We start from the raw sequence: 13,105 nt of genomic DNA on the forward strand, positions 1-13,105 counted from the left end.
CACCGCACCCACACACAATATCATGCCGTAATATTCATTGTTCCCATAATCTGCCATGATTATCACACGAAATCACTGCAATCCAAATTCCTAAACTAATGTATAAAATTAATTATTCTGGTAGATAGGTAAATCTAAATATCCATTGAAATCGAGGTTATGATTAAGGGGAATGCACACTACACGAAACCATTCAATAGCATATGGCCTGTGTTTATGTACTTTACAAACAATAATTATAATAACTTACTTGCTGTTGCGTCACAAATAAATAAAATAAGAAATTACATAACATTACACAGTTTCAAGCCCGTATTCTTGAAGGGTTAGGCAGAGGTGTATTGTTTCCACCCACGTTTCACTATGTTGAAATGTAGAACTCGTAGGCTCTTTCAATACGTTACACTATATTTTCAAAATTATCCCAGCTCTATTAGTTTGATATATCATAGGATTGTAACAATAGAGGGTGTCTAATGACTATGTTCTCTGTGTGTATTTTTCCCAATAATTTAATGTTTTCAATGTCAGTGGCTGTTGCTCTATGAGTCTATGGCTCAGCTACACATAATGGCGGAAATAGTGTTTGTCGTAAGAGATTTCCGCTAATGTTTTTCAATAATTTTCTAAGTATACCAACCGCGTTTCAAATGTATATATTCTTTAGTAGTTTAAGTGTACAAAGTTTAGTGTGTAATTTATTTAACCATTTCCTGAACATTAAAATGAATCAAATATTCATTCCGATATGATTGAACTTATTGAATTAGTTATATAGGTGAAAAAGGGTTCAGACTTCAGTGTCGTATACTGGCATTGAGACAGCTACCGGTAGGGTGGCTGTCGTAATAAAGAAAAATGGGGGCCCAACAGGCGAAAGAACGCGGTACAACCAGCGGCGCTTCTATACGTTCAACAAGAAATAAGCCCCGGGTGCCGAAAGACCCCCGCATGCTTGGCTCAAATATTTTTACCGAACACAGTGGTGAGTCATTATTCAATTCCAAATTTGTAATTAAAAATGTTTAAAGAATTTTTAAAAATATGCAGTACCTTACTCTAATTAGGAATTCTTAACAACTCTACTATATTCATATATTGTTTGGCAAATTTTTATACTTACTAATAGTAGACTTATTTCAGTTTAATATACATATCACACATATATATTTTGATGTAGTATACACTATACTGCACTGCCAGCATTTTTCATTAAACATACTGTTTCTTTCTGTGTTATGTGAATACAAATGTTGTCCTCATGTCTGAGCTATTTAGTCCTAGTGGAACAATACACAATTCATTGATTACATATTTTATATAATTAGTACATCCACTTAAAATATTATTTTCAAGCACTATTGAATCATCACTTTAAATATTTCTTTTTAATTACTGAATCTACCATATGTACCGTCTCATGAGAATACATACAAGAAACTCAATAGCCACTCTTTTTAACTGATAGAGTATATAATAATGTCTGTAATATACAAAATTGTCATAGTATATCTTCTCTCGTTATATGATTATGCAATGGGAATGATAAGCTGATAAGCCTTTATTAAATGAAAACTTTTTGTAATACAATTAGTCTTTAAAGTTTAGTAAGTTTCTGATACCTGTTTTCTCAGGCCTAAGTCATCTTTTAATTGGTGTTCGATTCTGGATTTCAGTAAGTGATACAAACAGCCAACAATGAATTTTATTCAATATTAAAAGTCTTAAGCATTATTTTAATCAAAAATACCACCTCAAATACTTCACAATGACCACTGTGAAAAATACTATAACAACTCCTGTCAACTGCAGTCGGTCAGTCAATTGAAATAGATAAATTAAAAAAAAATGTAACTTTGACACAAATACCTTACTGCATTATAATGGGCAGTAAGTATCAAGCACCATCAGCTGAACGTCCTGCTCATCTTGTCACTTATTATCATATAAAAATACCTTATATAATAATTACAGGACAAGTACACTTCTTAATCCTTTAAAAAGTATTTTCTTACTCATAATAATCAAAAAAATATTATGTACAATACTACTGATTGAATTGGTTATTATAATGTCAAAGTATTAGTAAAAATATTCTTAATGGTAATTGTAGATTTTGTGATCAAAATTATTATCAAATACATGTCAGAGGTTTACCTCAGAAAAATGGGAATCACCTGGAAGACCTACACTTCATTGAACAACTTTACTTTCTCACACTTAGCACAAATAATCTGTAATCCAATATAAAAAAATCTACCATATGAAATAAATGTTTGTAAAAGACAGCCAAAAAACCATGACTGTAAAGTTTTTAATATATACTTTTTATTTTTAAAAACAAAAGAGTTATTATGCCATATAGGTTTGACACTCATTGATGGTGAGGTGATAGAAAGACTTGATAAGTTCACCTACTTGGGTTCTCTAGTTGTCCTTTAAAGAAGCACTTGAACCAGATCAACAAGGCAATGTTTAGTTTACAGTAATTAACCAAATGTTACAAATTTGGGGTTCTCAGTCATATCACACTCAACAAAGATTGATCTGTTTGATTTCGACATGTCTAGGGTGTGGAATAAAGTTAATACAAGACACAGCAAATTCTTTACAAAAACATAATATGTTTTAGTTACATGTTGAATTTGGCCCCAAACCATATGAAATATAGAACTATAAAACAGGCCCTAATTCATGTTTATAGAGAAGCAAGAAACTCTTAATAGATTGGCATGAGGTTGAGTGTGATTGGTGTAAAAGTGAGATAGAAACAGAGTAAAACTAATACTTTTTTTTATGAACGAGATAATATATAATACGATAATGAGACGAGCATGACATTCAGCTAATGGTAATTTATACACCCTACCCATTACAATGCAGTCCCGCTCTTGAAATTCTTGAAAACCCCAAAAATTCTGGAGGCACTCCAATTGCGCTTGTCACCTTGAGACAAAAGATGTTAAGTCTCATTTGCCCAGAAATTTAACTAGCTATGGCTCCCTTCAGACCGAAATACAATAATGTTAACATATTACTGCTTCAGGGCAGAAATAGGCACCAAATATTTAGCTATAAGTATGTTACTTAAAGGTTATAATTATTATGGCTCGAATCTTTATTGTTTTGTTCATTGTTAATTAAAATAAATTAGAAAGACAGATATCAAGTTGGTGTTTACAGTGAGTTAATTTATGCTAGAAAGTAACATTCATTAAAGGTATGTATAATATTTTCTCCCACACATACACAAAATATTAACAATGTTTGCAACACTACATAGTATGCCCTTTTGTTATCATTTAATAGACACTTAAAATTAAGTATGCATTGCATTGCATAGCGAATTTGCCTTTTTTTATACTATTATGTAGGTACCTTAGATTAAAACAGATCAACATTATATTGATGTTCAGCTTAGTATATTTTATCAAATTATCTGATATTGTTTTAACTGATAACACTTAGGTTGGTATATTGATAGTAAGTTTTATGTTTCTGTAATCTTGATTTTCTAATTATTAATAAATATATGCTTTATGCGAATGTACATCAAGATTCATGGTCTCATAGATTACCACAAAATAGCTATTGATGTTGCTGCCTATTCAGCTAAAGGTTTTAACAGAGGAACTAGTAATCACTTGTAATTTTATTATAACTACCAATAATCACTACATATTATAAAACAAAATCCTCTGCAGCGTCTGTCTGTTCATGATAAACTGCTGTTTTCACCAATGGATAGCGTAGCAAATGATAGGCTCTCAAGGTATTTCAACCTTTTGTGTAGTATAGTCAGTAAAACCATAAAAAATTCATGTAATGTTACATGTTTTGAGTTCTCTTTTGTGCTGTTATTTTTATACACTTATAACAATCAAATTAGGCCCAAGAGCAAAACTAGAGCTATATCCGCTACTTAATCATAACAAATAAATTATAATATCTTGGAAGATTAAAAAAAATAATAAAATGGTGTACACACTTTGCTTCAAAGGATTGTCCTGAAAACACGGCACTACATAGCTATGTATGTATATAGTACATAGCAAGTTATGTTTACATCTATTGTTAAAAATTACGGACGTATTGAGAGAAAATGTGTATGTACCAAATATTACTTACTAGTTTACGAACGCAATAACGTTGCTATCAGCATTTAAACCTTGAATTACAATTGAATATAGGCACAAGGCTTAACAATGGATGGAACCAGTAAATAATGTCATTGTTATATTCATTCATTTTGTGTTTTACTTGTTATTGTGTATATGTGTGCAAGCCGTCACAGCTAATAAGATGGTAGGTATCTGATTGTAATGTTTCCGGTTTTTAGGGAGGGCGTACGCTTTTTTTTAATAAAGTACTTCATAGGGATATGAAGACGATAGAGTTCGTTTTAGTTTTTTTTTAAGTTTATAATAATATTATTTTTCAACCGTTTTAATCTGGAATGAACCAACATCGTCTTACGATTGACGAGGTGACAGCGTATTCGACCGGTTATAACTGTTGTCCCGCCGTAAAGTTGTTCAGATAATGTTACATACGAGGGTTACACTAAAAATGTTTAGAACTGGCCAGTTAGAAACATTGCTGATGAAAACTTTTTTGAATTTCAATTTTAGAACTGTTTGGTAACCTAATGTAGTATATTGCATTAATTTGTCATTTGATTTTGTCAATTGGCGGCAAATCTAAAACTCTTGTTACACATGAAAATGAACCTGACGCGAGAAAATTTTCGGTCAATGATTTATGATGACTTTCGTTGTGGGCTCACTCAACAACAAAGCTATGATAGGCTGCGATTAGCATTTCTTAATGAAGCTCCATCTCGTGCCACTATTAACAATTGGTTAAACGAGTTTAAGCGTGGACGTAGCAATCTCAATGATGGATCATCATGCGTGAGGGACGTCCTTTAACAGCGACTACTGATGATAACATCAGTGCTGTGCGATGCATGATAGAGGAAGATAAGAGTTACCTATCAGCAGATACGGGCAAGCCTAGGCATTGGTATGATTCAAGTTCAAAAAATATTACACGATCATTTAGGCGTCAGGAAGCTTTGTACCAGATGGATTCTCCATACTTTAACCGACGACCAGAAACACCTTCGCATGAACTGGTGTCGCCAAATGTTAGATAAGTTCAACGGCGGTGGCTCAAATGCTGTGTTTGACATCGTCACTGGTGATGAAAGCTGTATATATTGCTATGAACCCGAAACCAAAAGACAATCAGCTCAGTGGGTGTTTCCTTTCGAGGATCGGCTAAGGTAAAGAAAGGAAGAAGTCAAGGAAAAAAGATGATTGCCTCATTCTTTGGTCGGAAAGGTCATTTCGCAACAGTTGTGCTAGAAGATACTTACTGCAGACTGGTATGTCAATCGCTGTTTGCCTGTTGTCTTGGAAAAAATTAGACAGCAGCGCCCTCGAAGCAGGATCCTCCTTCACCACGATAATGCTTCAGCGCACTCCGCAAAACGGACTGTTGAATATTTGACTATGGCAGGTGTCGAGATAATGAGTCATCCGCCATACAGTCCTGACCTGTGCGCCCTGCTACTTTTATTCATGCCCAAGAACTAAAGATAAAATTTGAGGTATTCGCGTTACAAACCCTGAAGATGCGGTGAAAGCGTACGAAAATCCCATAGAAGAGACCCCTAAGGAAGAATGGGCCCACTGCTTTTCTCACTGGTTCCATCGAATGCGACGATGTGTAGAGAGGAACGGAGATTACTTCGAAATACAATAAAAGCATTGGCAACTTTCTACATTAAGCTGTTTTTCATTTTCTAAACATTTTCCGTGTTACCTAGGTATTTCAAAATTACAGTTTGTATGAAAATAGGTTACGTTACTAAGCTGCGTTCAACTTAAGGGAGTAATTAGATGTTTTTCTCTGCGTTATGATGTTTTATGGCATATCCAATGACGTTCTATGTACATATAGACATATCATTCGCAGTCTGAAAGCAAAACGACAAAAGTGTGCTTAAAGATAACATATGTCTCCTTAGTCATGTGTCAACTGTATGTCAATCACCAAGCCTAAATGTGCTATAAAAAAGTTCTCAAATAATACGTTAACGACACAAAAAAAAGATGGTGTGACTTATCACCGGTTATTTTATTATATTTATATAAGATGGACTGGCAAAAAGCAATAAGCGTGTATAATTTAGTAAAACGAATATTTTTTCATTAATTATGGTACAATTATTGACAAGTATTCACATCCCTTTCTCTCCCGCTTGTCAGAATGAGACAGAAGAGAGGACGTATTGAGCACACAGTAAAAAAGTAAAACTTTAGAGACGCTCTTTTTTAGATCTCTTAATCTTATAAAATCATCATAATCTTTATAAAATCTTATACATAATTAAATTTAGAAGTCTAGTGAATTAGCAATATTGTATTTTGTGTACAAAAAGCCATTGCCTTACAAGAATTCGAACAATAACAAACTATTTACACGGCATCACGGACGTATCGTTGCCTAGTGATTATTGATACTTATTTATACCGCAAATCTGTAAAAGCTAATCTTCGCTTTTCCGTACACGATATAATGATAGAGAATTGGCGCCAGTTGGAAGCAAGAGAGAGTAGTGAATAATATTACAAATCCAATAAGTCGAGTATCATTTGCTCGTATCATTTCCTTGATGCTGATTTATATATCACCACTAAAGCACAAGCATCAACAATAAAATTAAAAATTAAAAGTATCGAAATCTATTTCGAATGTAAATATAAAAAGCTATCGTACAAAGATATGGTGATCTCCGCGTACATTAGGTACATATACAAATAAGATACCCTGGAAATGATGTCAAAACACAAACTAATAAATAAACATACAAACTTTCCGAGATGTATTTCCTAGACGTACTCTCGGCGCATACATAGGTATGCATATATATATATATATATATATATATATATATATATATATATATATGTATATCCCAAATTCTTCTCCCCTACCTCGAGAATCTTCTGAGAAACTGCTTCTCTTTTCTTCCATAGCTTTATTGCGCCGATATTCGATATATAAAAGGAATAATTGAAATCCTATGTCCTTTTCTGCAAGCCCATGTGCAATATTTCATGATGATCGGTTGAGTCGATAAGGCGTGAAACTCTGTGCACTCTGTGTACTCTGCGTCGTGTAATATTATGTAGTATATATTGTTTAAAGGGGTCCGCAACCTTTACCAAATAATCTTGTAAAAATAGAAATGTAAATTTTAGTAGATTGTAACAAGGTATATAAACAATCATTCGAAAATTTGAGTTATTAATATTACAACTGCTCAAAAATATCATTATACTCAGCGATTTTGATCTTACTATTTCGAGTTTTACTTTACATAGCGCAAAGGGCAGGACAGGATAACATAACATATTGCTAGTTCTAAGGAACATATTACTCATTATAACATTGAAACACGTGCAAAAACATCATGAACAAATCTTGATCTGACCTAAATTGCATGGGCTAAATATGGCAACTGGTCTTCTTCGGGGTATATAGTTATTCTTGTCACGAGTTCTGAACTAACTTTACTGCTAGGACAATATATATACTTGAGTAGTTATACTCAATGATTTTTTTATTGAAATATGGTTAATAGTTACTTAGTACACATGCATTATATATATCAGAATTAAATTATTTAGTAATCATACTTTTAAAGTTCAGTTTGTTTAGAATTTAGTAGTTTTGTTAATTCGTGTATGTAATTATAAATTAATATTAACATAAATTTTTGTAGTGATAAAATTGTAAATACAACAGTGCTCCAGGTGGACCTACCTAAATTTTTTTATTGGTATTTCGTGACGTATAACGATATGCCCTATAGAAGAAGGAATTTTGAAATATCTAGCCCATACAATTTAGGTGAGATGATGCTCCTTTCATTAAGTAATGTTTGGTACACTATGTGCTGTTAATCCTTAAAATACACACATCAAAAAAGTCTAAGCAACATGTACTAATTTAAATTTTTGGATGGTTTGCCACATTATAATGTTGTATTTTATTAATAAAATGATATTTTTAGGGTCCTATGATGTAAAAATAACACCTGTTGTCTTTATAAGTTCTTTTAATAACAGAAATTAACAATATTAGAATATACTACAGAAACTAAGGTACATAAGCAACTAAACATTTTTTAACAAAATGAAATTTCTAAACAAAATGAATTTATTGTGAAATAATAGGATAATTTAATACAAAGCATGATCTCCTCTGCTATTCAGAACTTGTCGGCAACGATTATTCATTGAATTATAGAGATTGTTTATGTCATCTTGCGGTATTCGCTCCCAATGGAATTGTAGCAAATCCTTCAGCTGTTGGGTTGTTGTCACTCGGTCCAAGTCCTTCAAAACACGTCTCTGGAGCATCTCCCATGCGTGCTCGATGGGGTTGAGGTCTGGCGATTGTGCAGGCCTGGGCAATACCCGGACGTTCTCCGTTGCCAAGTATTGACTGGTTCGCCGAGCTGTATGTGAACGCGCATTGTCATGCATTAACGTAAAATCGGAGCCAAAGATTTGTGCAAGTGGATGGACATAAGGTCTAAGAATATCCTCAACGTAATTTTCAGCGTTCATGTTTATATTTACAAAAACGAGCTAAGTTCGCCTGTTCTTCATAATATCCGCATACAGTTATGGTATGCCATAACTGTTGAGCCGCTGTATGGATGAACTTCCTGAATGCATCTAAGCCTTTCAGTATTTCCGGGCCGACAATACACTCACACCCTTCTTGTATCAGGCCTAAACCCAAATCGTGACTTATCGGAAAACATAATTTCATCCCATTGTTCCTGGGTCCATGTTCTGCGTTCTCTACACCACTCATTTGGACGGGCGCGATTTGACGTATCGGTGGGCAAGTAATTGGGCGTCGAGCTCGTAGGCCGTACTCATGCAGTCGATTTCGCACAGTTTGGGGACTTACATCAACACCACTTGAATTTTGTAGCCGCAAACACAAAGGCTCTGACACTAAATGCATGCGGCTGAAAGACTTTCGGTACGAAATATACCGTGGTTTAATCAGCACAAATAGAAGTGCTAACTATCAGAAAACGGAAGAAAGCACGAACAGGCACGTTTTTAAACGAAGACCGGCTGACAGTTACGATGGAGTTGCGCACTTTCCGTGAGTGAAGGAATAAGGTCGTTGTATGAACTGCAACGAAAAAAAAAACTACGGTTTACTGTCTAAAATGCGACACACGCCTTTGTTTTGTGACGGAGAGGACAAGAATCCTCGAAACTGTTTTACGAGTTTTCATATTAAATAATGTAAGAAAGGCTATTTGTTCTTAATTTTTCTGTACTTTAATACAAATTAAAGGCTCATTTGACTACTTACATTGTTCCTTTTACACTAAGCCGCTTCTGCCACCTTGTTCGCTAAAGTCCGTAAGTGCGGGCAAGTACTTTATTATTACCAAGATTAATACACTAATAATTAATTAATGGGTGCCTAAAGGCGTGAGAATTGTCAGACTAGAACTACTATTTAAATATAAAGAATAAAATTTGCAAATGTGTGCAACGTTTCGACACGCGAGTCGCGACCTTTACAGTTTTATTTAATGTATTGATTATTTGCTAATGTATTTGTAGGGCTACGGGAACCCTTTATTGAAGTGGTTAAATATACTCCTACTTCCGGGAAATATGTACTTTGATTATCATGCAGGGAACGTTGAACGAAACATTCTTGTATTGGCTAAATCTAGATCCTGTTCAATCCAATAGAAATTATTTATAAGATAAATAACTTCAGTTAATTGAATTCAATCATATGTTTTCTTCAATCCTTCAAATGTTTTTCGATCTTAATGATCTGGGTTGCTCTCTTTAGTAAACAATGTGGTCACTTGCATAGAAATAATATCACGTTTTAATAAAAAATATTTATTTTCACAGTAATGCACGGCTCGCACAATTGTTTCCCTGGAGTTTTACAGCTACAATAGCACAATTTTTTGCAAAGCCTGTGAGTATGGTTTTATCCACGCTCAGCGCTGCAACTTTCAACGATTACTTTCTATGAACTGAATTTTTTCATCACTCTAAAACATTTCAAATCATAGTAATTTCATTAACCGACTTCTAAAAGGAGGAGGTTCTCAATTCGATCGGTATTTTTTTATGTAAGTACACCGATTACGCTGAGATTTATGATCCGATTTACGTGATATATACATAGTTTGGCCCAGTAGTTTTAATTTTATGAAAATTTTTGTCTACATGAATGGTAATAATTGTATTTTTTTTTATACGGCTTTTCGAATTTTCATTTGTTTGTTATATATTGTTATTGTTATCTGACACTCAAATTAATATTTAAGGTAAAGGTTTGCATAAGATGTTTATTAAATAAATTTTTTAGTTATTTTATACTTTTCAGTTTTTTTTTATTTGTATATTTATTTATATTTTTATTATTATTCAATCACGCGAGACCAGCTGAACGTACCCACAATTAATAGGTATAATTAACAACTACTACTAATTAAAAGCACGTAGAGCCGTCTTTTTTTTGAACGCTTTATCAACTTCGTTTTTAAGAAGCTACAATTATGCATTTTATAAGGAATGAAACAGTCTGAAGCCGATGGCAGGTATCTACTTATTACAATACGCTACAGCAGGGACATTAAAATACATTCTCCGTTATTAAAAAATGGACATGGCCCCTTATAATCAAATAATAATTTTTTGTCAGTCAATTTCTTTAGTATGCTCCAAGTACTACTTTAGGTGAGCTGTGTAACGATAGTGTAGTACAAGTGCTCAACTAATTAGTAATACTTAAGGTATGAATTAAAGTCTTACTTGAAAGAGCATTTTATTTGATGACTCACAAGTGTAATCCGCTTTAAAGACAGACTGCGATGGGATCTGCGATAGTACAATTTCTAATAAAATATTGTTCCGGTTATAATGATTAAATGTTTGAATATCACATGATTTCCTATTGTCCTGTTCACCAAGTAACGTTGATATTATTACGAGGGCGGCACTGAAAATTTTGGGAATCAAGGAAGTGACATAACACTACTATTTAAAAATGTATTTCTTGCTTTTCGAAGTATTCTCCGCGAAATTTGACACATTTTTCCATACGATGGAACCAATCATTGAAGCAACCATTCCATTCGGAAGTTGGGGTATCCAAAATGGCCGTTTTGTAGGCGTCCACAGCTTCTTAAGATGATGAAAATCTCTGACCACGCAATTTATTCTTTATTTTAGGGAAAGTATAGAAATCATCAGGGCTTAGGTCGGGGCTGTACGGCGGATGGTCTACTAATTCTATGTTTTCTTACTCTAAAAACTCTTTTGTTCTGTGCGCGGTGTGAGAACTCGCATTGTCGTGATGGAGGGTGATGCGGCGGTTGCAGTTCTCTTTACGGAGTTCAGAAACGTCCTATGGCAAAACAAATGCTATCACACCATTCTGCATTAATCGTTCTTTGTCCCTCAAGAGGAATAGTCGCAACATGGCCAGTTTTGGAGGCAAACGTGGCCACCATTTTTTTTGCAACACTCCGTGAACGAACAATTTTTGTTGGCTTTAACTCATTTTCGAACACCCAAACTCGTGACTGGTTTTTTGTTTCGGGTTCGTACGCGTATATCCAGGATTCGTCACCTGATACGATGTTGTTTACAGCATTGGAGGATCCTGCGTGGAATCTTTCGAGAGTTCTGACGCACCAAGTAACGCGAACCGCTTCTTGCTCTTCACAGAGCAAATGCGGCATCCATCGGGAAAACAACTTTTTTACACCTAATTGGTTAATGCAAGATTATTTATATTTGACTCATGCCAATGTCTAAAGTTCACATGTCGATCTTCCTCAATCAGCTTACGCACAGCATCAACGTTTTCTTTGGTGACTGCAGTTTTTGGAGGACCTTGACGGGGATCATCACTGAGCTTGACACGTCCACGTTGAAATTCAGCAAACCAGCGATAAATTGTGGTTATGGATGGGGCTTCATCACCAAATGCAGAAATCATCCGGGCAACACACTGTTTTTGTGTTAAACCACTTCGAAAGTCAATAAATCATCGCTCTAGAATTTTCTCGAGTCAATTCCATTTTCTCAACGACTAAACAAGTTTGAAAAGACCTTGTGACAAGACCGAGAATCTTTTTTTAAATAAATAAATTATATTGGATTTATAAAACCAAGGAGTTTTCAATTAAAAAGATTTTAATATGAAAGGAACAGTGGAAATATTCCATTCCCGATACTTTAGTGCAGCCCTCGTATAATGGTAGTTAGGCTAATATAATGACATCTAAGGGACTCTGATGAAGTCCGAAACGTTCGTTTTAAACCAAGACTGCGTAGCCCGAGCTTTATTACCCGGCGCCGAGTCTTGCTGGAAGCACTATTCTTAATTATTGAACATGGCGTTGTTAAGGGGCTTCACTACCTTCACAAGAATGGTATCTTGATACACTTGTGCCAATGTTTTGATACGTTTTTCACAAAAGTATGACTCAGTCGCTCCTTCATAGCTAAAACCCCACCAAACCATCACTGAAGTCGGATAGTGCCCACGTTGCAATATGATTAATAATTCCTTAAACATTTGAGCATAAATACGGTCATTTTGTTTGTTAAAATGTTGCTCAATTGTAAATATTTTCTCATCCGTGAACAAAAATTTTCTGTGACCTCCCTTTGCGTACCGCTTCAGTACTTGTTTCGAGTTTACCACCCTATCCTTTTTAAAATGTTCAGTTAAGAAATTACCAGTACGTCTCTAATAGGCTGCAAGTCCTAAGTCATCCTTTAAGTTACGCGACATGGTTCTACGTGCTATCTTCATCTCCCGAGATAAATCTTGCTTTCGGACAGGTTTTATTAGAATTCTTCCCCTTACTGCTTTAAACACCTTTTTCGTACGAACACTACGTGGACGGCCAGATCTTTTTCTGTCACAAACAGAGGAGGTCTCATTCTACCTATTAATAGCCCGGTACTGAAACATTTTACTAATACCAAGCGTATGGAGAATATAAAATTTG

At 34.5% G+C, this 13,105-nt stretch overlaps 1 protein-coding gene across 2 annotated transcripts in view; it reads left to right on the plus strand.

Annotated features, from left to right (window-relative positions):
* Nucleotides 1-568: 568 nt before the first annotated feature.
* The window catches only part of LOC126978546 (tyrosine-protein kinase Abl), a 52,128-nt gene continuing 39,591 nt past the window's right edge, over nucleotides 569-13,105 (plus strand). For both annotated transcript variants that reach the window (XM_050827474.1, XM_050827475.1), the window contains exon 1: nucleotides 569-985. In XM_050827474.1, the coding sequence (XP_050683431.1) occupies nucleotides 859-985 (127 nt within the window). In that variant the 5' untranslated portion in view covers nucleotides 569-858. The remainder of the gene's footprint in view (nucleotides 986-13,105) is intronic.

This window comes from Leptidea sinapis, chromosome Z, assembly GCF_905404315.1.
Source record: "Leptidea sinapis chromosome Z, ilLepSina1.1, whole genome shotgun sequence".
In the NCBI taxonomy this organism is placed as follows: Eukaryota; Metazoa; Arthropoda; class Insecta; order Lepidoptera; family Pieridae; genus Leptidea; species Leptidea sinapis.